Here is a 23,012-nt window from a genome sequence, read left to right as displayed (position 1 = left end):
ATACTTTTCTATTTTTAATTAAATGAACAAACGGACTATTTTAAAGAAATCACTTGGCAGTCAAAGAATACTTGTGATTTCTCCTATTAAGGAATTAGCACTGATTCATTGACTCAAAAGGCTACCTATATTGAATCAAAGTCGTTTACTGAAATGTGCAGTTTAAATATATCATTTCTCTTCCGTAGAGTAGCTGTGTAAAGTAAACCTTATTTCACTTTGTAGTGATTATTAAAATTGATATGATAAACTTTAAATTATTTTCTTTCATCACTGGCACAAAAACAGACACATAGATCAATGGAACAGAATAGATGGCCTAGAAATAAACCCACGCTTATATGGCAAATTAATCTATCACAAAGGGAGCAAGAATATACAGTGGGGAAAAGACCATCTCTTCAGCAAATGGTGTTGGGAAAATTTGACAGCCACATGCAAAAGAATGAAACTGGACCACCTTCTTACACCATACATGAAAATAAACTCAAAATGGATTAATGTGAGACCTGAAACCATAAAACTCCTAAAGGAAAGCACAGGCAATAATCTCTTTGACATCATCCCTAGCAATATTTTTCTAGACATGTCTCCTAAGGCAAGAGAAACAAAAGCAAAAATAAACTATTGGGACTACACCAAAGCGAACAGCTTCTGCACGGCCAAGGAAACCATCAACAAAACAAAAGGCAACCTACGGAATGGGAGAAGATATTTGCAAATGACTATGATAAAAGGTTAGTATCCAAAATACATAAAGAACCTATACCACTCAACATCAAAAACCAAATAATACAATTTAAAAAATGGGCAGAGCAGTCAAACATGTTTCAAAAGAAGACATACAATGACCAGTAGACACATGAGAAGATGTGCAAAATTACTAATCAAAATACAGATACAAAACCACAGTGAGCTATCACCTCACACATGTAAGAATGGCTAAAATCAACAACACCAGAAACAGCAAGTGTTGGTGATGATGTGGATAAAAAGCAACCCTCATGCGTGACTGTTGGTGGGAATATAAACTGGTATAGCCACTGTGGAAAAGAGTATGGAGGTTCCTCATAATGTTAGAAATACCATGTGATCCCCTGGTTCCACCACTGGGTATTTACCCAAAGTAAATAAAAACATTAATTCAAAAAGATATATGCACCCCTGTGTTTACTGCAGCATTATTAATAGCCAAGAAAGCAGCCCTAGTGTTCATCAATAGATGAATGGATAAAGAAGATGTGGTGTGTATATATGGGTACGTACGTACACACACACACACACACACACATGCTGGAATATTAGTCATAAAAAAGGATGAGATCTTGCCACTTACAACAACATGGATCGACCTAAAGGACATTATGCTAAGCAAGATGAGTCTGACAGAGAAAGACAAATACCATATGATTCACTTATCTTTGGAATCTAAAAACAAAACCAGCAAACAACAACAACACAACAGACAAATAGAATGAACTTGTGGTTGTCAGAGTGGAGGTGGGTGGGGGGATGGGCAAAAAAATTCACTTTCCTTATCAAATCATCAAATATTTTCTTGCCCCAACCGATATTTGATTTCTATGCACAATCTCATTCATCCTTATAAAGAAATACTACATGTAGCAGGTTTCCAACTTGCTTACTCATTTCTAAATTCATCACTAAAATATTTCACATAATCCTACTTATTCCAATACTTAAAGCACACTTATAACCTGAAATTTCACATAGATGGGAGTTGAGACTCCTAAGTTGACACTTCCAATTTCTTTCATTTATTGACTCTGTGAAAGCTTAAAGTCAGCTGAAATGAAACAGAATCCCATATTGCAAAATTCAGCTCTGTGCGCTGTGCTCAGCTTCACTCATGAAAGTGTTTGTATTCTCGTGATACTTTTGAGACATAAGGCATAAAAAACTTTATGATGTTTCTGTTACATACTGGGAGGATTTTAACCAATGGCTTATAATCTGTTCTTAATGTCTTGAGATAGGTGATAATACTCAAACTTCACCCTGATATTAAATAAAATAGGATAACTCCTTCCTCCCTATTTTTGGACTTGGAATTTTTCACAAGATTTCATACAAATATAAATGTACTTTAAATACAGTTAAGCCCATTCCAAATGTATTTTGTATTTTTTTTTTGCCCGTGCTGACTTCGTCTATGGAAAACAGCCCCATGAAACATTTATGCTGCTCCGTCCACATGGATGTGGAATCAGTGACCGGAGCCATGACCACGCACTGGCTCCCTTGGGTTGAGCTTCTGTGATTCTTTTTGGGTGCCGAAGTTCTCTCTGTTCTGACCGTGAACTTGCAAGGCAGCTGGCTGGAGGTCAGGGGCTCAGAACTGAGCATCCAGCCCCCAGAACCTGATCTCAGAGCTCAGTGTTCAAGCTACCATGCTGTTGTGTGTCAGTGGGGGATATTAATATGAGGGACAGAGTATGAATTAGCAATAAATCAAATGTATACAGTTGATGAGCTACCCTGAAACATACAGAGTGGCTCTTTCCTATCTCCGCCCCCCAAAAAAAACAAGAGAAACCATTTGATTTTAAGGACATGGCTATTTTCAACATTCCTAACATATACAAGGGGCCTGTTTTCCCTTCTCATGAATGAGATCTCTCTTTGAAAGTGTTTACATGAAATTTTCAGGGACACGGGCTACCTCCTGGCGCAAAGTAGACTACCTTATTTAGAAGAGAAATTATGATGTTTATTTTTGGGAGGAGCCCCACCTAAAAATAGCCTGTCCAGTCGCCTTATAGTGTATTCTTTGATTTCACAGGTGGAAGCTGAGCTGAGTCTGTGTTCTATATGTTTTTATCACCGGACCTAATGCCCACAGATGCCTAGTGCCTTCACATCTGACCTCCTCTAAGAACAGACCACAGTGACCCCTGGCTGATGGGCTGCCTAAGGGCATTTTTCACCCCTCCTCCACGCAACCCCTGGGTGGGTCTGCCGCTGGGTTCAGTGGCCTGTGAAGACATGTGGCCCTCTGTGTTGTAACCTTTGCCTGGAATGGCCTTTCCTGGCTGTTCACTTAAATCCCAACCTATTCCCTAAGCCCTGGCTGGAGTCCCGTGTCTTCCCGGGGCCTCTTCGACCCAATCAGCTCCAAATGGTCTCCCTCTTTCTGCAATATGAAGAACCTTTCTGCATAATTTAGACATTAATATAATACAAAAGGATTTCATTTGCTTTTCTTCATATATGTTAGTCTTATTTTCTTATTTACAAGAAGGCAGACATTCCTTAAAGGCAGGAATCACCTCTGTTATTTCTGATCCCACAAAAAATATTGAGGGATTTTATAAAAGATACATTTTTGCTGAATGTGATGTGCCCATAAATTGTCACAGAAAACGTTAAGAGTGACCGAAACGTTAACTTTCAGATATACTGTTTTATCACCCATATCGTAACCCTTGGAAAGACCTGTCTAGTGCCTTCCAGATTTACATGGATCTTTCTAGAATAACTCATGGTTTTGGAGGAGAAATGAACATTTTACTGGACACTAGGACACTGATTTAAAATACTTGTAGCGAGAAAGATTCATTTCTATAGATAGCTAGTATATAAAATTGATACTTTCAAAGATGTGTAGCAAGTAATTATTTGTAGTCTGTGCAGACTAAACTGTGTTCCAGCTACTGTATAAAATATATCCTACAGTAACAAGATGAATTAATGCACATCTTTATGAGCATAACGTCAAAGCAGAGCTAGACTTGACTCCTGGCGATGCGTACTGAGAAACTATCCTGGGAGGTGCCTAGATCCTGACTGCACCTGTTAGGCTCAGCTAGTGTCCACTGAATGGGACTGTCCGTAGCTACCCGAATAACTCCCTTCGAAATCAGTACTATTTATCACCATCAATAATTGGCATCAGCTTAGATTCTTTTGAAGGATGCACCTAAAATGAGGGTGACCTTTAATAACAAGCCCACCAGACGAACGGCGAGGGAAGAGGCTGCAGGAGACCGAGGTGAGCTTTGAGTCTTCACGGAGCGCGGAACCCTCCCTCACCTGGGTGACAGAGGACGCGAGGCCTCGGGGCAGAGGGCTGCCTGCCATCCCCCCAGCTACTCCGTTTCACTGCCTTGGGGCTGCCAGGGAAGAAGTTCTCGAAATGTTTCCCTCTTACGTGGGGTTTCCCTTTGCAGTTAAGCCGTTCGCCTTTCAGAACGATGAAACACAACCCTGCTGACTGGGCAATGGATTTCTCGCCTATCTGCTGCCTTAATCACCTCTCAGTCTCCTTTCGCTTTCCATTGGTGGACACAGCCCTCCAGTTCGGCCTGCGTGTGACGCCCAGTGCCAAGCACTGGCAAAAATGCCACGACAGTGCTCCCGACCCCATCTGGCCCTGTGACCCCGTGCGGCAGGTGCTTGCGAACTGCTGCCACCCCGCCCCCTCCCTCGCTGTCCTCTGGTGGGGCTGGGGTGCAGGAGAAAGGAGAGGGGACCTGTCTGGTCCATGTGGCAAGAGCCAGGCCCTCACTATGCCCCAACGGGGATCCATGGTTGAAGGAAGCTGTGCAGGAACCCGACAGGATTCAGCAAACTGCACCGAACCTAAAGGATGGAGCTTTAGTGCTTTGCAGGGATTTAATAGAAGCTGTCACCGAGGTCATTATGAAGACCTCTGGCTCTTCGGGACTCAGCAGAGCAAGGGAGAAAAAAAAGAGTAAAATTATTCCATCCCCTTTTCTTAGAGCTGGGCATGATAGTTATCATTAGCATATTTTAATAATAATAGTATCACAACACTTACTGACCTATGGTGTGAGGCACTATTTGGGGGCTTTCACTCATTTACTCTTTGTAACCTTGTGAGGCTTAATATCCTACTGTTATCTTCATGCTGGAGAATGGGAAACTGAGGCTCGGAAGTAAGTGACCTCTGAGGAAATGACTGAGCATGCCCAGAAAAATTCAGAAAAATCTGAATCTAGGAGATCTGAGTCCAGAGCTCCAGCTTTTAGCTATGACATTATAATGTCTGATTTTTTTTCCCCCCTGCACAGACATTTTACCACGGAAATAAGAACAGCAAAAGATTCAGAGAAGGGGGAGCCCCTGCAGGTTTGACAGAAGCAGGTGTGAAGAATGGATCATCACAGCATCGATTCTAGATTTAGGTCTAATACAGGTTCTTGAATTCTAGAAGATTTTTTTTTTTTTTTTAACAAAGGTTGTACATGTGACATTTGTTTGATGTCGTCATGGTGGCTGTTGTTGGTGTGATAAGAACCTAAATATTTTTAGAAGCCAGAATGATAGATAAAGCTTCTCGTTAAAAACAAATCAGTGGGGGCGCCTGGGTGGTTCAGTCGGTTAAGTGTCTGCCTTCGGTTCAGGTCATGATCTCAGGGTCCTGGGATCGAAACCCACATCGGGCTCCCTGCTCAGGGGGAGTCTCCTTCTCCCTCTCCCACTGCCCCTGCTTGTGTTCCCTCTGACAAATAGATAAAGAAAATCTTAAAAAAAAAACAAAACAAAACAAATCAGTAGTTCTGGGCAATAACAGCCCTTTTACTGCATGGTCTTAGGCTCCTGAGATGCATTAATCCTGACTTCCTTCCAGTAAAAGCAGATCAGGCCTCCTGTTCTGCTCCCAGAGTAACTAGAAAGGTGAAATGATATACTGGATGTGGAGCAATGTGAAGGTCACAGAGCAGGGTTCAAATGCCAGGCTTGATTATTTTAGTAAGGAAGTGGCATCACTAATTTAAAAACATGATTAATATCAGTTTGTCAATTAACTAGCCCGCAGTAGGTATATTTTACAGAAGTGTACTGTAATGCTTCGGGTGATTTCTGTAGATGCCCTAACTCTCCCTCTGTCTTAGGATGCCACCTCCTGAATGACCCCGCACATGCTGCTTGTACTTTGATTATTGGATTATTGGTTTACATGACTGTCCTTCCCAGGAAACTGAGTCCCTAGAGGCAGTGGTTACCTCACTTTAGACTGTATGTCCCAGCATACAGCCTGCTACATAAATACGTAACAAGTGATAGAGACGGGATGTAAGCCAAGAAGACAGAGATTATGTCTTCCATATCTTGGCCCCTATATCTTTATCCAAGTACGGTGCTCTGGTCAAGGAGGCATTGGATTGCTGAATAAAATGATTAAATATCTAATATCTAAACCACATCATCATTGCCAGATTAAAAAGGCTGATTTGTGCAAATCTATTCTGAAAAGCAAGCACCTCTCTGACGAGAGCAAAAGTAAATCAGGAATGTGACCACAGAGCGATGGGACTAATTTCCATGTGTGACTGTAAAATCAATCTCCGTATTTTGCAGTCAGACCTTGTAAATTAAGAGGATTACCGTGTGTCTTAGAGCAGCGCTTACTGCTTTAATGAGTAAATCATCTATAAAAAACTGAGTTCTTTTGCTGAAAGTGCTATTATAAACGAAATGTGGTCTTCTGGAAGATAAACAGGCAGCACTGAACAAATTAAAAAGCTCATTCTTCAAAATAAAAAAAAATGGTCAGAAAATATGGTTTCTGCCAGATAACACAAAAAAGCAGTATGGATGACTTCCTGGAGGTAATAGTTGTGAATAGGACATGTCTGATATTCACCTCATTAAAATCAGTTCTGCTAAAAGTATTTATGAAATCGAATTAATAGCTTCAGAGCAGAATTCCCATTCATATAAGACCAGTTCTTCAAGCTTCTGGCCTCATCACTGAACAATGGTTCAAGTTTCTGTTAGGCGCCAAAATTATGTTCTCCTCTCCAAATTTGGCAATAAACTACTTAGTAATTGTCCTGCCTGAAAAATCCTCTGGCATTTAAATTCATCCAAATTAAGATAAATAATAAAAAATTAAGACATGCTAAGAAGCCTTTGCATATCATTATGCAAAATAACACGAAGCTAATTTTATACCAAATGATGAGAAAACTTGTAACTTAGTCCTACCAGGAAATGGGGTTCAACAATTCAAATTTAATTCTTCATACCCAATTCAAGAGTTTATCATCTTATAATCTATACTTGGGAAAAAGTTTTAAATGCCATTATAAAATTAAAGTGTCATGTGGTTTTTATGATGTTATTTACCTGATCAACATCATTGCTGAACCAAGGACTGGTAGGTTCAAGGTATCCATTTTATATACTTGTACAGTATGGTGCATATGTGAAATTCGTCCATGTGAAGGCAGTCCTTTTTAATATATCACTCTATAATACTGATAACATGATCTTGCATGCATCAGTTTCAGAGGGGAGTGAAGCGAAGTTCTATAATCACAACAGAATGGGGCTCAGCCTGGTCCTCTCCCACTACAAGTGGCCTGGGTGCTGGTCTGAAGGTGCACTCTACTGCCCCCCTGTGCCAAGGTTGCAGCGATTCACTATTTGCGGCGATCACTCTTTGTGATGACAACAGTATGTGTGATCACAGTCAAAGCGCTGAGGCCAGACTCCCAATTCTGGCATCACCGAACACAGGTGACAAATGAACAATCACAGAGGAGAATACTTTTCATACCCAATAATTAATATTCTCAGGCAGCGAGTGAGCGCTAAGAACAGGGGACGATGAATTGTAGGGGAAGAGCCATCACCTAAACGGCTAGTCCACAGCGAACAGTGAAGACAATCTGGGTATTCTGATTTTCACAAGGGGTTTCTGGGGAAGTGCAAAATCACACGATGTGAAGATGTCACTTCAGAGGTTAAAACCACGTGCCTCTTTTCTAATGTACTGGTTGTGCCTACCTGGCCCATTATGGATTTATCATTCATGAGCATATCTAACGTTTTTGCAACCTGGACTCCAATTAAAATTAATTCCTGAGGTTATGGTTTTCACTAGTCTATAAACATCTGTGTGGAAGAGTAAAATATAATATCCATGAGAAAAAAATTAGGCTGAACTACCTTTGACTCTCTGCTGGGATGGACATTATGCATGTGTACACACACACATACACACACACACACAGGTATTTTGTCTTTTTAAACCACATTTTATATGGGCATCTTTTATATGCTCACACTGAGCCTTCCCTAATTTTCTGGTTAATGGTGTCTCCTCAGACATTTTTGAGGGAAGTCTCTAGAAGGTTTCCACTGTCAGCTTGGCATTTAATTGTTCAGCTTGAAGTGGTTTCAGTGTCTATGAGCAACCTTCAGCATTTCAAACATCCTGAGTAAACTCCTCTATTTCATAAAACACCTTGCTGGTAACCTAAAGGTCCCCAACTTGAGATCCTCAGACCTTTAAGAATCCACAAATTTGTAACATAAATTTTTTTTCGTCAACTAAGACAACAGTTTTATTGTCCAAAATCTTTACAAAATGATACTTAAGAAACTACAAGTCACAAAATCACCCTCTAGGGAGTTCTGTCCATACAGTGCTTCATTCAGAAGAGGGTGGAGATACATGCAGGTATGTAAATAAACACAGCAGACAATACGCGATGACCGGCAAGGACCTCCGCCCCCTGACCTGTTTATATGTCCCAACACCCCAGGACAAAGATAACACTGGTAATAAATCTTCACTAGCTCTATGAACAGTTAGATTTTGTCACAAAAGCAAGGTTCTTGAAAACGAAACCAAAGACTGCGTTGACTGGCAGAATTCAGAGAAACAAGTTTTCCTAGACCCCCGATTTGTATTCCTATAGCCGAAAATCCTCACTATGACGTCAGACGTCAAGTCAGAAGCAGCCTGACTATAGCATTTCCAACCAGTGTTACTGGAAGCATAATGCCGATCCAACAAAACACACTATGGCTCGAAATTTTCTTGTCTCATGTTTAAGTAAATGGGATTTTTCTTGCCTGTCAGAAGCCAGGAATCCCAACTGCAGCACAAATGGACAAATGAGCAAACACAGGGCTGGGTCAGTCTGCTTTTATGGAAGGGGATTTCTCTTGTCCCCGATGGCAACAGTAACTGTTTACTGCACCGCACAGGGAGTTCCTGACATACTGTACCGCTATCTGATATCAGGGGCTCCTCCGGGTTCAGCAGAGAGGTGGAAATTAATCTGCCTTCTCAACAGGGCTTATATCCACACCGTCTCGGAACGCAGCAACTCAGTTACCAGAATACATTTTTTTTTTCTGGTCTATGTTGTAATCGACCAGTTCTTAAATTTACATTTCAAAGGCTATGCTTTCATTTGGTTTGCACCACATTCACGCAATATGTTGAATGAATAAACTTGCACCAAGATGTCCCCATCATCCTCCCTGACACTTACCTGTATGTGTTTGTGTACACAAACGTGTGTGAAATATTCAAACCATATTATCTAATATATTATCTAATATAACTAGGTGCTTGCTATGGAATCACAGAATTAATACTAGAATGTTATTTATGTTTTCTTAAAGTTTTAAAGCAGTATTAAACATCTTTAATTAAATATAGATTTTACTTATTTATTTACTTCCCTAGCTCTGAGCCATATTCTCTAACTTACTCATGCACCTGATCTACAACTACAATAATTAAAATGTAAATTTAAATATATGTAAAGGAAATGAAATATATATACATGTATTACATGTATGTATTATATTATGTATGTATCTACATATAACATATATATATCCCATTTCCCTCTCTATATTTAAACTTACACGTAGGTAGGGCGCATGACTAAGTTGGTGAGCACTGCTCAGAACTAAGGAAGTAGAGGTCGCAGAGTATCAGCTAGGTAAAAAGCGTTTTATGGCTCCTCGTCAAGTTAATGTGTTTACCTTTCATTTATTATGAGGCGGTTTTTCTAAAAAATATATATATATTTTTTATTGTCAGTTTACGGGCTACGTAATATATAGCTCACTGTACCGGTTTCACACTCGGATGTGCGGACATGAAAGCATTTGGTACGGATTCAGGAACAGTAAAAAGTAATGATGAGAGAGTAGAGAGAAATCTTAATCTAGAGGGAAAAATGCGACAGGAAGAGGGGCTCCCCAGAGCATGTAAAGAAGAATCACCTACCAGCTCCACTCGTCCGAAGCCTCCGACTCCGAGGGTGTCGATGATGTTGAAGTCAGACAGCTTCAGGTTGGCGAAGAAAGCAGCTTCAGCTTCGTATCTGGATTTTTTGATGCGAAAAAATGGAAATTTCTTAGAGGCGCAAACACGAGAACCACGCACGACCGCCCCGGAATGACAGGCTTGTGGCTCGGGGTTTACCTGCTCAAATTCCATCTTGCTTCTAGAGTCTATGTCTCCTCCAAAGCATAATTGTTTGGTCCCCGTTGTGCAGAATAACCAAGATTTGCACTTGTTTTTCAAAGGAGAATAAGACAAAGCACCTGGTGCCTGCTAGTCACGTGACTGATAGGTCCAGTCACCAAGTCAAAGTTACATCACAATGCTTTCCTGCACGTCTTCTTGCGGGCACGGATTGTTGGGGTGGTTCTTTTTGGGTTTTGTTTTGGGATTTGTGGTTTTGCCCGGTTTTGGTTTTGCCGTTCAGATTTGGGATGGCAGTTCCTCATGAGTTTCCCTTATCCACAGGCTGGTAGTGGCTCCTATCAGTATTTATTAAAAGCGGCAACATCACTGAGGTCTCTGGAGCGACATCACAGCCAGGTTTTAGGAAAACAGATCCGAAAAGCGGAGGACTGATGGGCCCATGTCTGAAATGGAGGATTTCGGAAGCATATTCACATTCCTAAGAAGTATCTCCACTTCGTTTATGTTTACCCACTGCCTCTCAGCTGGTAATCCCAGCGACTTTATGGTGGCCAGTGTCTTTATGAGTGGTGTGCAGGAGCAAGACCGTGCTCCGAGGGCTAGCTATGCCCCATGCACATCTGACACATGCGAGGGGCCAAAATAAGCTTCTCCTGATGAGACAAGTGAACACGAGAGGCTTAAAATATCTTCTTATTAAAGGCCCTACTATTTTTAGAAAGGGCAGGAAGGCATAACAGTGAAGATGACCCTCCCTCTCACTCATGTCAGGTCAGGGAGTAATTCAGCTGTCTCCAAAATAAAGTATTTGCATAGCTCTGTGTAACCCATGACTTTCAGCCAGGTGGTACCTGATGCCGTCTATGCTATAGATAGACATGATGAATGCACTTGAGCAGATGATCCTAACGCTGCTCGTTTAGGTCAGTTTCTGGATAGAGTCACCCATAGGCATGCTTGGTGTTAAGCCGCATCACATTTTAGCTATTCCTTTATAATCAAACACAAATTTAGACTCTCCACTCGGAAGAAACGTGAAACGGCTTTCTAGGTGAGGTTTTAACATTCTCCAAGTTACAACCACAGTTGCAGTTTTTAACAATTCTTGACAGACTCATGAGAGGGTACAAACAACCTAAGTTTTCATTATTGGCTCCCTCTAATAAACCTCCATAAATGAGGCTGCTGGCCAATCCTGATGGTATTTGCAGACTTCTCTCATTAACTACACAATCAAAAGATCAGCACAGCCATTCTGGACATGGTTTACTAGAATGGAACATAAGCAGCAAATGTACATTTCTAGCATTCCAACTGGTCCATTACTTTTGGAAAACTAAAACTCCATCCCATTTAAAGGGCCAGTGGCAGAGTTCACTTCAACAGGTGCCTTACAAGGACATCTGTTGGGATCAGACCCTGTCACGGTTTGTATGTGGTCAAGCATTTCCTGGCAGGTTAGATAATCAAATTCTTAATGAGACTGTTTTTGAATAATATCCTATGCGCTTGCTGGATTTAGCAATCTCAGACACGAAGAGGGTAAACTCTTTCAGACTATTTTGATACCATTTTATATATTTCATAAAGTGTGGTGTTCTTACAATTCCTGAAGATACTCCCGATTTCTTACACTGGGGCTCTGTCAAGCTAGGCTGGTGATACATCTACACAAGTGATCTTCAGCCCTGTGTGCGCACCAGAACTACCCAAGCATCTCCCAGAAACCACGTAATGTGGGTCCCACCACAGAATGAGTGAAGCAGAAATCTTTGGAAGCAGTACCCAAATATCTGTATTTTTTTAAAGCTCTCTCGGTGATTCTGATGTACAACAAGCATTGAGAACTATAGCTCCAACCTCTCTGAGAGCCTTGGGAATTCCAGAAACCATGGGAGCATTTTGGGGAGGATTAAAATGGTCCTGGGAAATCAGTAGCTGCCCATTGAGTCTGGGGGTGATGCATTCATGCCAAGAGTGCTGGGGGCTCTTACAAACTTGGTCTGGGCTCTTGCCCTCTGATCCTAGACCCATTGAAATGACCAGTAATGGCTACAGAGCTTAAAACAAATAAACAAACAAACAAAAAGGAACATTGCCAAAAGGAAAAAAAAAAAACCCACAGATACAGAATGCAGAAATCATAATGTAGCTGTTTTGTGTTTGCATTTCTACAGCAAAATCCGCCTGACTTTGCTTATAGTTACTCTCTGATTAACTACTGATGGGACTTTCATTAATGGGATGAATGTATTAAATCTCATGTTAAATAGTAGACATTTTCTCTGTAGCCATTAAAATCCACCTAAACATATCCTGCTCCATCCACTGAAAGCACAATTACCATTAAAGAAAATATATCAGATTTTAATGAAAAGAGGTTGGTAACACTGTAATCATACTTTGCTAACCTTGGTAATTACTTTGCTAATGTGGCTTGGTGACTTTTTAAAATACTACCCAGTGGGGTGATTTTAATCTAGTGGCTGGTGAGATACATTTTGAGGGGCCTTCATATAATGTGCTCTTGATGTTCTATTCTATTGTTTGTGCTGGGGCCTGATTCTCAGAGAAGTCAAACAATGTAGGAATGCTACCACAGCGGGCTTTATTTTTTCTTTCCCACCCAGAACATGTTAGTTGCTTAATATTTTGCATGCATTTATTTCTCATTTAGATTACTCTTTATGGACAAGAGTTATATCACAGAGACCCTGTACACTTTTCCTTTTTGAATTAATAACTTCTTTTTTTTTAATGTGGCAATCACCCCGGGAAGGGACCTCTGTAAAAAAGTTAAACTGTGGATGATTTAGCCTCTTCAGGTATCTACACTTGTTCATAACTTGGACATATATTTTCATTCTTCCTTTTTACTCAGGGATGATTTGAAGATACTGTGAATCCATCAATTACGTTCTACTTATTTTAGAGTTGGTAAGAGTTTGAGCGGGAAAGGAAACTAAATAAATTGGGTAGGTATATGGATGTTGTTCTATTAAATAAATTTCTTTTGCCTGAAGGAGGTCAGTGTGGAACCCAAGTTTCTAATGGAGTACCCTAATGGGGCCCAAGGAATTAGGCCCAGCTTCATTCAATTCTAAAATTCATCCATGAAAACAGCATTTATGAAAGGGACAATTGCCAAGCGCTAGGGGAAATTCATATCAGTAAGAAATAAAGTTCTCGATGTTTGGTTGCTTAAAATCTCGAAAGGCATAGAAAGTATATTTTCTAATGGTCCTCAGCTTAGTTTGAGATACTGATTTCTTCAAAGAATACTGTTATTATTATTTTAGTATTATTAATTAGTAATTATTCTTAAAATGTAAAATAATTTAATTTTAAATTTTAAATAATTATTATTATTTTAGTATGGGGTGAAAGCTCGAGATCCTCTTCTCAGGAAAGTGCAAATATCGACAAGCCTTTTATGCATAGGACCCTAAAACAGGTCAACAACACAAAAATGAATATACAACAAGAAATTAACTGTGTTGGGTGAAGGAGCCCGAGATAATCTATCATTTCTCAAACAGCCTTGACCATAACACTCAGCTGGGGCTCTGGGTGATTAGAATCCACAGACAACTGCTCATCTGTAGGGTACTCTGTAAATATGAAATACTAAACTTTTTTTTTTTTTAAGAACTGATTAAAAGGAGTGAAGTTGTCTAGATGTTTCCTTCTTTTCATTTCTGCCAAACACCAAGGAAGTTCCAAAAGTGATGAAAACGTAAAGCTGCAGGTATAAAGATGAGAAGAGCAAGGCATATATGCATAGCCTAGAAACAGAACGGTCCTGGAATAATCTCAGCTTCTCTCTATATATACAACTGCATATCTTTACAGTACTATATTCACTGTTTTTAGGAAATAGGTAATAACCATTTTTGTTTTTCCATCTCTTCCAATATTACCAGCTTCCACAAAGGCATGGAGTAAGAATCAGGTGTCCTTCATTATTCACAACTGGTTTTCCATTGTTGCCGTATGTCCATGAATCAATGGTATCATCATCCCACAACCACAGAATTGGGCTCTATTCCTTAAGAATGATCATTATTGGGCGCCTGGGTGGCTCAGTTGGTTAAGCGACTGCCTTCGGCTCAGGTCATGATCCTGGAGTCCCTGGATCGAGTCCCGCATCGGGCTCCCTGCTCGGCAGGGAGTCTGCTTCTCCCTCTGACCCTCCCCCTCTCATGTGCTTGCTCTCTCTCATTCTCTCTCTCTCAAATAAATAAATAAAAAAAAAAAAGAATGATCATTATTATTAAGAAGTAAACATCTCGTGCTCTCTACTGGAAACCACATATGATGATTCTCCCCAGTACAAAAATGTGTGGACCTTAAAATTTTATCTTTATCTTGATATTAGAACAGTAGTCATAGCTCAGCATTATTTTACAAAGCAGATTGTATCATGTGCATTTTTAAAGTAAGTGCCAAGGGTCCAAAGGACCATCATAATAGTTCTAGATAGGTTACAAAAGCCAGTAATTAAGAGTCAATGGAACCAAAGGCCACTGTGGTCTTATCTGCTTTAGCCCCACTCATCTATAATCCACAAAGCTTCAGAAGCCTACTCTAAGAGTCTCCAAGGAAAATCACATAAAGTCTTAGCATCTCCTAATCCACCTGCAAATTACCATGGCTTTGCCTGAGCTCATCAGTTATTGGGTATATTTTTGTTTCTTGTTTAGTTTTATCAGTTCTTGAGAAATCTATAAAAATGAAATGCTTCAGTAAACACATGGACTCTCAGCTATGACTAAGTTTCTTATTCCATAACTTCAATAAGTAAGATGAGATTCAATCAGACAATGTCTACTCTGGACTTAAAAATAACAAAAGAGCATCCTAGCATACAGACAAAAGGTAATGACTTGCGGTCCTAGCTCTGCCAATGACTTGGTACTTCCAAGTCCTGATTTCTTCAACATTTAGGACTTTCTAGGAGTATCAACAAATTTACACCTAATAAAGATGATTTTTTTAATTTGTCAGAATCCTTACTTAAATGCCTAAAAATATATTTTTAAAAATTTTATGTGATCGAAGAGCATTGAAATCTGTAAATATATACAGAAATAGTTTAAAAGGGGATAAGAACTTTCAGAAAGTGAGCCTTAAAGCACAAAAGATGCATACCTGGTCTATGATATAACTAAGATATCATGCTGCCTGTCCAGTGAATAAACACTTAATTTGGTATGCAGAACTTTACGCAGTAATAGTTCCTGATTTCATAAAGCTTGGTTCATTCAGTAATTTGTAGGTCTGTAGAAATTCAGCCAGAAAACTAACTTTATAGAGAGAAAGTAGAATTGGAAACTGGACCAATAATATTTGCACATTTAACATAAATGTGGTTTGGGCTTAAACTGCAGAGCTACTTCAACTCTGTGTATGTAAAAACAGTTCGTAGGTACATGTCCTTATTCCCCTGATTCTCAAATGTCTGGAGTTAGATGAGCTCAGCCACCCAAATAAAAATGAGTAGTCTTTCTTAACTCTATAACCAAACAATCAATCATGTCTTATTAATTTAATTCTTTATTAAAGTTTCATTGATAACTAAACTCTAAAAGTGGTAGTTTTAAGTTATTAGTTTTTAAAATCAGTACTTTTTAATGGAAACTTGACCAAAAATCTGTCACAGAATTTTGAGACCCATTAAAACAAAAGTTTAATGAGAAAAAAAAAAAAGTGGAATCTTCTGACTTCACTGGAAAACAGTGAACCATTTTATAGCTTAAGGTTTGAACAGGGAGTTATTTCCTGTTGAAAGAATCATGTTTTTCAAATAAACATTTTATAAAAGTCCCTGTTAGCATAAGAAACCCTATTCCTAAAATTCTAAACAAAAAGGGATGATTTCTTATTTATTTGGTCATAAGACACATAGGGATAGTTGTTCATATAGTCACTCTTCTTTCAGCAGTAGTGGTAAAAACTTACAGAAATAAAAAGTTTAAAAGTAATTTAATAAATATAAAGTATTTCATTTTATCAATTTTCTCCAGAAAGTGTAATCTCGTCTTCAGGGAATCTGAGATAACATTACTTTGCTCTATTTCAAAAATTGTGGTTTTCAGGAACATAGACTTTTTTTTTTCTTTTTTTTTTGAGTACTCTAGTCATGAAGTAGTTCTACTTCTTTTTCAAATACATTCCCTTGAGGAGATATGGCCAACAGGAATACACAGGAAAATTGCATTTCTCATATCTGCTGCATAATAAGAATGATAGTAATGCAAATATTCTGCATTTAGAAAGCGCCTTTCTTCCTAGGACTTTAAATTTCTCTCATTTAATTTATCCTCCCTGACTTCTGTGAAGATGGGATAACAAATACTTTTACTTCTCTTTTGCAGTGGGGTGGACCAGTCATTGATAAGTGGTTGGTTTCAGTAATTAAATAGCAGAAGTAGGGCTAGAACATTTGCTCAAGTTTCGAATCACGGCATAGTTACATTTGCTCCAAAAAACTTAATGTACTTTTAAGCAAGAAAGTAGAGAATCACACAACCTCAGAGATAGTTTGATCTCAAAGTCTGGAGATACTAACACGGTTCAAAATCTGGACCGACACCATTGGAAGCTCACCTAACCAAACCTCTGCATTTTTTAAAGATAAAAAATGAAGTCCAGAGATGGTAAGTGACTTAGACAAGGTCCCAGAGACTTGGGGACACGGGCCAGGCATTTTAACCCATGATGTTTTTACTATCTGATTCTATCTTTGCAGTTTTTATAACATTCTGATATTTGAAAAACAAAGGCAAACATCAAACTTAAAGTGTATTTAAGTAATATGGTACAATTTATTACAATTGAGACTAATTTTAAGGTTAAGGTTAAGCTTTCCCTTATTTCTTTCAGTATTATAACCCATATATTGAACATGACCTATAAAGAAAAGTCTTTGGGTAGAAAAGAGATTTTTTTATTTCAGGGGAAAACTTGGGCTGTCTTTACCCGTCTTTTCTTTAGCGACGTAGGCTATGGTGAACAGAGTCCTCAGGGAAATTGAATGAGAATTTTGCCACAATTGGTATTTCTCTGAAGTGGCAGGAGGCAAGGAAGTGAGGGTGAGGGGTACTTCCCCGAGGCCTGAGTTATTGGAAGAGCAAAGGCAGAAGGGATGGTCATTTCCACCTACCTTATTTGCCCTGTACCTCACCTCCCTGGCCTTGAGAAGTTTAATCTTCACCTTAAAATTAGTCTCAACTCTAATCTTAAGGGAATCAGAACACTGAACTGGCAGCAGGGGGATGAGGGCTCAAATAAACACTAGGGGTCAGTTTTTATTTCTGGACTCAGAACCGTTGCTGTGTACTCCCGTCCATCTGTTTCCCCTTTATCCCAGAAGGATTCTGCAGGAACTTAGGGACAGGGGACGCGTGGTCATGATCACCGTGGGCCAAAGAATGAAAAGACAGTAAAACGCAGTGTGTGACAAGAAGAACACGAGAAGACAAATACCACCCTCCCGAGCCTCTAGGGATATAATAAAGGAAGTGACCAGGGACTGGCCCAGCACAGACCTGAGCAAGACACTCTCTTTTCTGTAAAATGAAGGGTTTGCACTAGACAGGTCTACAAAACTCACTTGCAGCTTGATGGTTCTGGGATGTCAAGTGTCCTGAGATACATACTTTCCCCTTTCCTCCTTTGGGGTCCTCTTTGCCAGCCCTTCGTCTAATCCCTGTCTCCTGGAGCTCCTATTTCAGGAAATACTACCAGAGGCCCTCGTGTAAGGGAGTCCTGCTCTCAGCTCCGGGTATCCGAAGGAGGCAAGCAGGAGAGGCCCCTTCCATGGCCAAAGCGCTTGTGTGGGCTGCTGGTATTGCTAAACCACTTCTCTTACAAAGCAGACCCCGGATTTGGCCCCACTTAGGTGCCATATATTGCAGGACTGAAAACAGAGGACCCAGCTCCAGAGAGCACCAGTGAGCTGCGGGAGTCATCCGCCTGCGTCAACCAATCAGGGCAAGGCGCTTCCAGCCAATCAGGATGAGGCAGGGTTGTTTTTTTTTTTTTTTTTTTTTTTTTTCTTTCCCTCATTAGCATCCTGGACACCTGAGTGGGCACCTGAGTGGGCACCCCAGCGGGAAATTTGCCTAAGCAGAGTCTCCTCTCTGTTGGGGGAGGCCAGGTCAGCTCTCCTCCGTCGACGCTGTGCCTCCCTTCAACTTGGTCTGTGACCCCAACAAAGCCTCTCCTGTGCCTCATTTCTATGGTGTGGGGCCCAAGAACCCAACCCTGCTAACAACAGGTAAGTTTTAAAGAACTACTAGTGTTAACTTGTACGTGTATGAGACAGACACCTACTGCAAGCTCTACGCTATCACAGGGGGCTGTGTCCCAGGTGCTAAATAATTATTCTCTAGTGATCTTTGAGATTACCACCCATACTTGAAAGGGGGAAAACCTGTAACTCTTTTCCTTAGTAGAGAAAATATGAAGTAGAAAAAAAGAAAATGAAGCAAAAATTTTGCTATGTCAGGTTGTTTAGTAATAGTAACGGTGCATTTATCAAATGAACTAAATCTCAGGAAATAGCACATGTTTGTCATCAAGTAACTGCCATCTGGATGCAAAATCTGGCATTGTTCTATGCTGCAGCCGATACAACTGAATGAGAAAGCAATCTACAGGCTTTGGGGCTTGCTCTTCCTTCCTTCCTTCCTTCCTTCCTTTCCCTGATGTCCATATTTTTAGTCAGATTTCCTTAGTTTTTACCAAATGTCCTTCTTCTGTTCCAGCCTTCTTTCCAGGCTGCCATATTACATTTAGTTGTCCTGTCTCTTGAGAGTCCCTTTGGCTGACATAGCTGCTCAGACTTCCCCTGTTTTTGATGACCTTGATGGTATTGAGGAATACTAGTCAGTGTTTTACAGAATGCCCCTCAGTTGGGGTTTATCTGACATTTTCTTATGGTTTTTGCTGGGGTTATGAGTTTTTTTGGGAGGAAGACTACATAAGTAAAGCACTATTTTCATCACATGATAACAAGGATACATACTATTATTGATAGGACTTATCACTGATGATGCAAACCTTGATCATCTGGCTGAGATAGGAATTCTGTAGTTTCTAACACAGTACTTCATTCTAGGGACCAATCAATGCAAAATGAGCTGTATGAAAATGTAATCCTCTTCATAATTTTTACCTTAGAAATGTGTCCCCCTCAGGATGGGTTAAGTTCATAAAGTCCACACTACTCAGCATTCTGCACAATAATCCAAAAGGGTCACAATAAAATACATTGCTTAGGATTTGCAGGCTGATGGCTACAATATTAAAAACTGGTGTCTTCCCACACATTTTTATAGCGCTGAGGGAAGAACCCGATACCCTCAAATTACTGCTTCTTTTCTTATCTACAAGTATACCAAATTATTACCAGAATTGTTTCCTCGAGTACACGTCTTACTTGTCATGGACGTTTAGAACTAATCTGTAATCACATTTCATGTCAGTTGGACCACTGATTTAGACAAATACTGTTATAACACTTAAACTGAACTTTGCTTCTGGGTTAGCACATCTTGGTAATTTCTCTGTGCCTGTAACAATGGTTTTTAAAGAGAACTACACATTAAAAGACTGCATTGTTGAGCAATCTGTTAGAATGTTAAGTGAATTCTTCTAATATTCGGTTTCGAGTACTTTTTTCTGTGTACATATAATGCAAATGATGCATTTATTTTACTACTTTATAAACCTCCTGGCTCTACCTTGTATACAGCCTCTTGAATAGACTAGGTCATTTCCTCCCTTTTTAAGTAATCAGTAAATAATAGAGAGTAAAATGAAGAAAATGAAGAGGGGCATTCAGACCTATTATGATTATTCTTTGTATTATTTAACAGCTAGAGAATGTTTTTTCCATGTGTGGCTTCCTTTTCCTCACCGATTTTCCCCGGATAGAGCTGACCTTTTGGCTACATCCTATTCTCAATTCTCCTTTTGTGACTTCCTTTTTTCCTCATCCAAGTTAATAACTTTCTCTCAGAAGTTAATAACTACCAGATTTGCATGGCCTCGATGAATTGATCTGGATTTGCAAGAGCCTGTGAGGAAAGAAGAAGCTGTATGTGTGATCAGAGCATCGCCTTGACTTGTTGCTGCTTGTCATCAGTGGGGCAGTGTGGACGCTGGATGTCCACTTGAGAACACATGGTATCTGATTGGGTTCTCAGTCTGATTTACGCTCCTCCGGCCTTGCGGACATAACATAACTGCAGAGAGAGAGGACAGAAAACCTTTCTTCTGGCTCTTCAGAATAGAAAATTGCTGGGCTGGGGAGAGGAGGAGCCTCAGACACTAGCTGAGCCATCAGGGGGCCCCACCGGTGGGGCAGCAGAGACGGGGCGGTGGGGGGGGGGAGGGCTCTTTCTGGGTGGGAAGCTGAAGGAGTTACATGCTTTCTTCATTTCTACAGTGCTGGCATTATTTGGCCAGGCATAGGAAAAACCAAACAAGACCCCAATGCAAATACATAAAATATGAAGGAAACAAATGAAAGCTAAGGAAATGAGATTATTTTCAGGGGTGATTACTCTATTTTTACAGAACTACAAAGGATATTTCAATGGTAATAGAATTATACTATGCTACTACTTGCACAAAGATACCACTTAAGAAACAGAATAGGAAATAGCTTATAGATCGTCTTTTAAAAAGCAGATACATTGACATTCTGGTGCCAAAACGCCCACTGCTATATCGGTAACTGTTTCAGAAACAATTCCCACAGGCCTTTGCTGCTGAAGTCTGGAGAACCAAAGCACCACACAGACCACAAGATGACCCTGATTGCAACTGAATTATTCAGCTTTCACAGAGCTAACTTTTTTTTTTTTTAATTTCTAAATTGTATTCCAGCCAATGCATGAAGCTGAGAAAAGGCTAAACATCTATGTTTCTTGCAAGATACACGATTTGAAATAGTTTCATAACCATGATTGTTAATTTCTAGAGTGTCACTTGCTAGTTGGAGAGCAACTATGTAAAAAGAAAAAAATGAACGGAAATAAGAATTACCAGTTTCAGGTTTCAGGCTGATCACATCACAGTTTCAGGCCTTATCATGTCTGTCTAGAATACATTTACATATAGCAAGTAGGATTCTTACTGTCTATTCTCAAGTACAACAGTTTAGAGTATTGCTAGACAATCTGTTTAGAGAAGACCTTCCTTAGGTGATGTAATACATGAGATTTATTACCTAACACCACAGTGGGTGAAGAATCTGCTGAAAGCAAACGATTCTTCAACCATGAGTTGAAGTTTTAGGGAAAGTAAGCTGAACGGGTAATTCTCAACATCCAGGATCTCTTAGGAAGATACTGATAAGGATGACTGGCTCTTTAATAGTGTTGCCCCAATTATCCAGCGCCATCTAGGGATGGGGGTGTTCCATGAGGAAGGGCATTGTCCAGATTATTGAAATTTATCTCTTCTGATCATCACATGGATCTCTCACACCATTTAAAAAAACAAACAAACAAAAAACCTAGGGAATCAATATTTTTAGAATGGATTATCTTCTTCCAAATCATTTAAAGCATAATTTATTGAACATAGTACAGTGTTCAGAGGGTGGCCCCGGGCCATCAGTCCCAGTAATCAATCATGTGCTGCTACGTCTACTTGGGAGGACCCCCAACAACACTCCTACCATGTGATACTTGTGATTAGTTGCTCAGTTTTTAAGTATTATCTCTTGCTAGAGTCAGGGAGTCTGTCTTGCCTCCCATTTCTGACCCAGATACTCTTATCATCTGTCCACTAAAAGCCAGATAGCCGAATTCACTACAATTGTGCCTATAATATAACCATGTAATCAGTGATTACTTAAGGAGACAATAATTCAAAATGATTAAAATACAGTCTCTGGAGACAGTGTGCTTTGGACAAATCCTAGCTCTAGTACGGACTGACCACATGAGTTTGAACAAGCTTCAGGATCTCTCTGTGCCTCAGCTTTCTTTGACTGTTTCATGGGCATGCTAACCAAACCAACTCCATTGGGTTATGGTGAATAATAAATGAAATAAATGCATGTGAAACAGAACTGTAAGCTAGCAATAATAATATGATCGTTACTTTTCGTGGAGTTTGTACTGTGCGCCTGATACTTTTCATTCTTACTGACTGCCTGATTTTCCTGACTATGAATGTTTGCTTCTCTAAGTTGCAATTTTTCCCTTCGGCTGGGATCTAGGTAGTAGAGTTGTGCATCCAACAAACTAGAGATAAATGGGATGTTACTATGGAGAGAATACATTAATTTAGAAACACATGAATATGCAAATATGCCACAGAGTTGATGTTTTGTTCTTTTCCACATTCTCAATTTCTTCATTGGAAATATTCTAATTGGTGGTTTATGGTGCTCCTACCAGACCCTGGCTAACTCTTTGTATTGCTGCTATATAATGCAATGTATGTTATGTTTTCACCTTTGAATTTCTAAAGTATCTTAGATAGAATCAGGTGCTACCAAATGATGGGAAGCATGCGATTTCTACAGTCCATTCTAAAACCCCTATTAAAAGGAGGATATGTGAGGGTCTCCATTTGAAGTTTAAATTTAATAAACTTTTCACAGTTCTACCAGGTGTTACTCAGAGAATATGGAATTTATGAGCTGCCCCTTGGACGAAGGAAAAGCATGATGTTTTCAATGTGGCTTCAGCACTAGATCCTTCTGTTCAAGTCTTCCCTGAGCTTGCGGTAGACAGAAAATACCTCACCACGCTCT

The 23,012-nt window shown here is 39.8% G+C and overlaps 1 protein-coding gene across 2 annotated transcripts in view; it reads right to left on the bottom strand.

Annotated features, from left to right (window-relative positions):
- PRKG1 (protein kinase cGMP-dependent 1) overlaps positions 1-23,012 on the bottom strand; it is a 1,234,019-nt gene that overhangs the window by 37,060 nt on the left and 1,173,947 nt on the right. For both annotated transcript variants that reach the window (XM_036123403.2, XM_036123402.2), the window contains exon 10: positions 10,028-10,124. In XM_036123403.2, the coding sequence (XP_035979296.1) occupies positions 10,028-10,124 (97 nt within the window). The remainder of the gene's footprint in view (positions 1-10,027; positions 10,125-23,012) is intronic.

The sequence above is a fragment of the Halichoerus grypus genome, chromosome 7 (genome assembly GCF_964656455.1).
Source record: "Halichoerus grypus chromosome 7, mHalGry1.hap1.1, whole genome shotgun sequence".
Lineage (NCBI taxonomy): Eukaryota > Metazoa > Chordata > Mammalia > Carnivora > Phocidae > Halichoerus > Halichoerus grypus.
The sequence above is the reverse complement of the archived record's forward strand: the minus strand, read 5'-3'. Positions and strand labels throughout refer to the sequence as shown.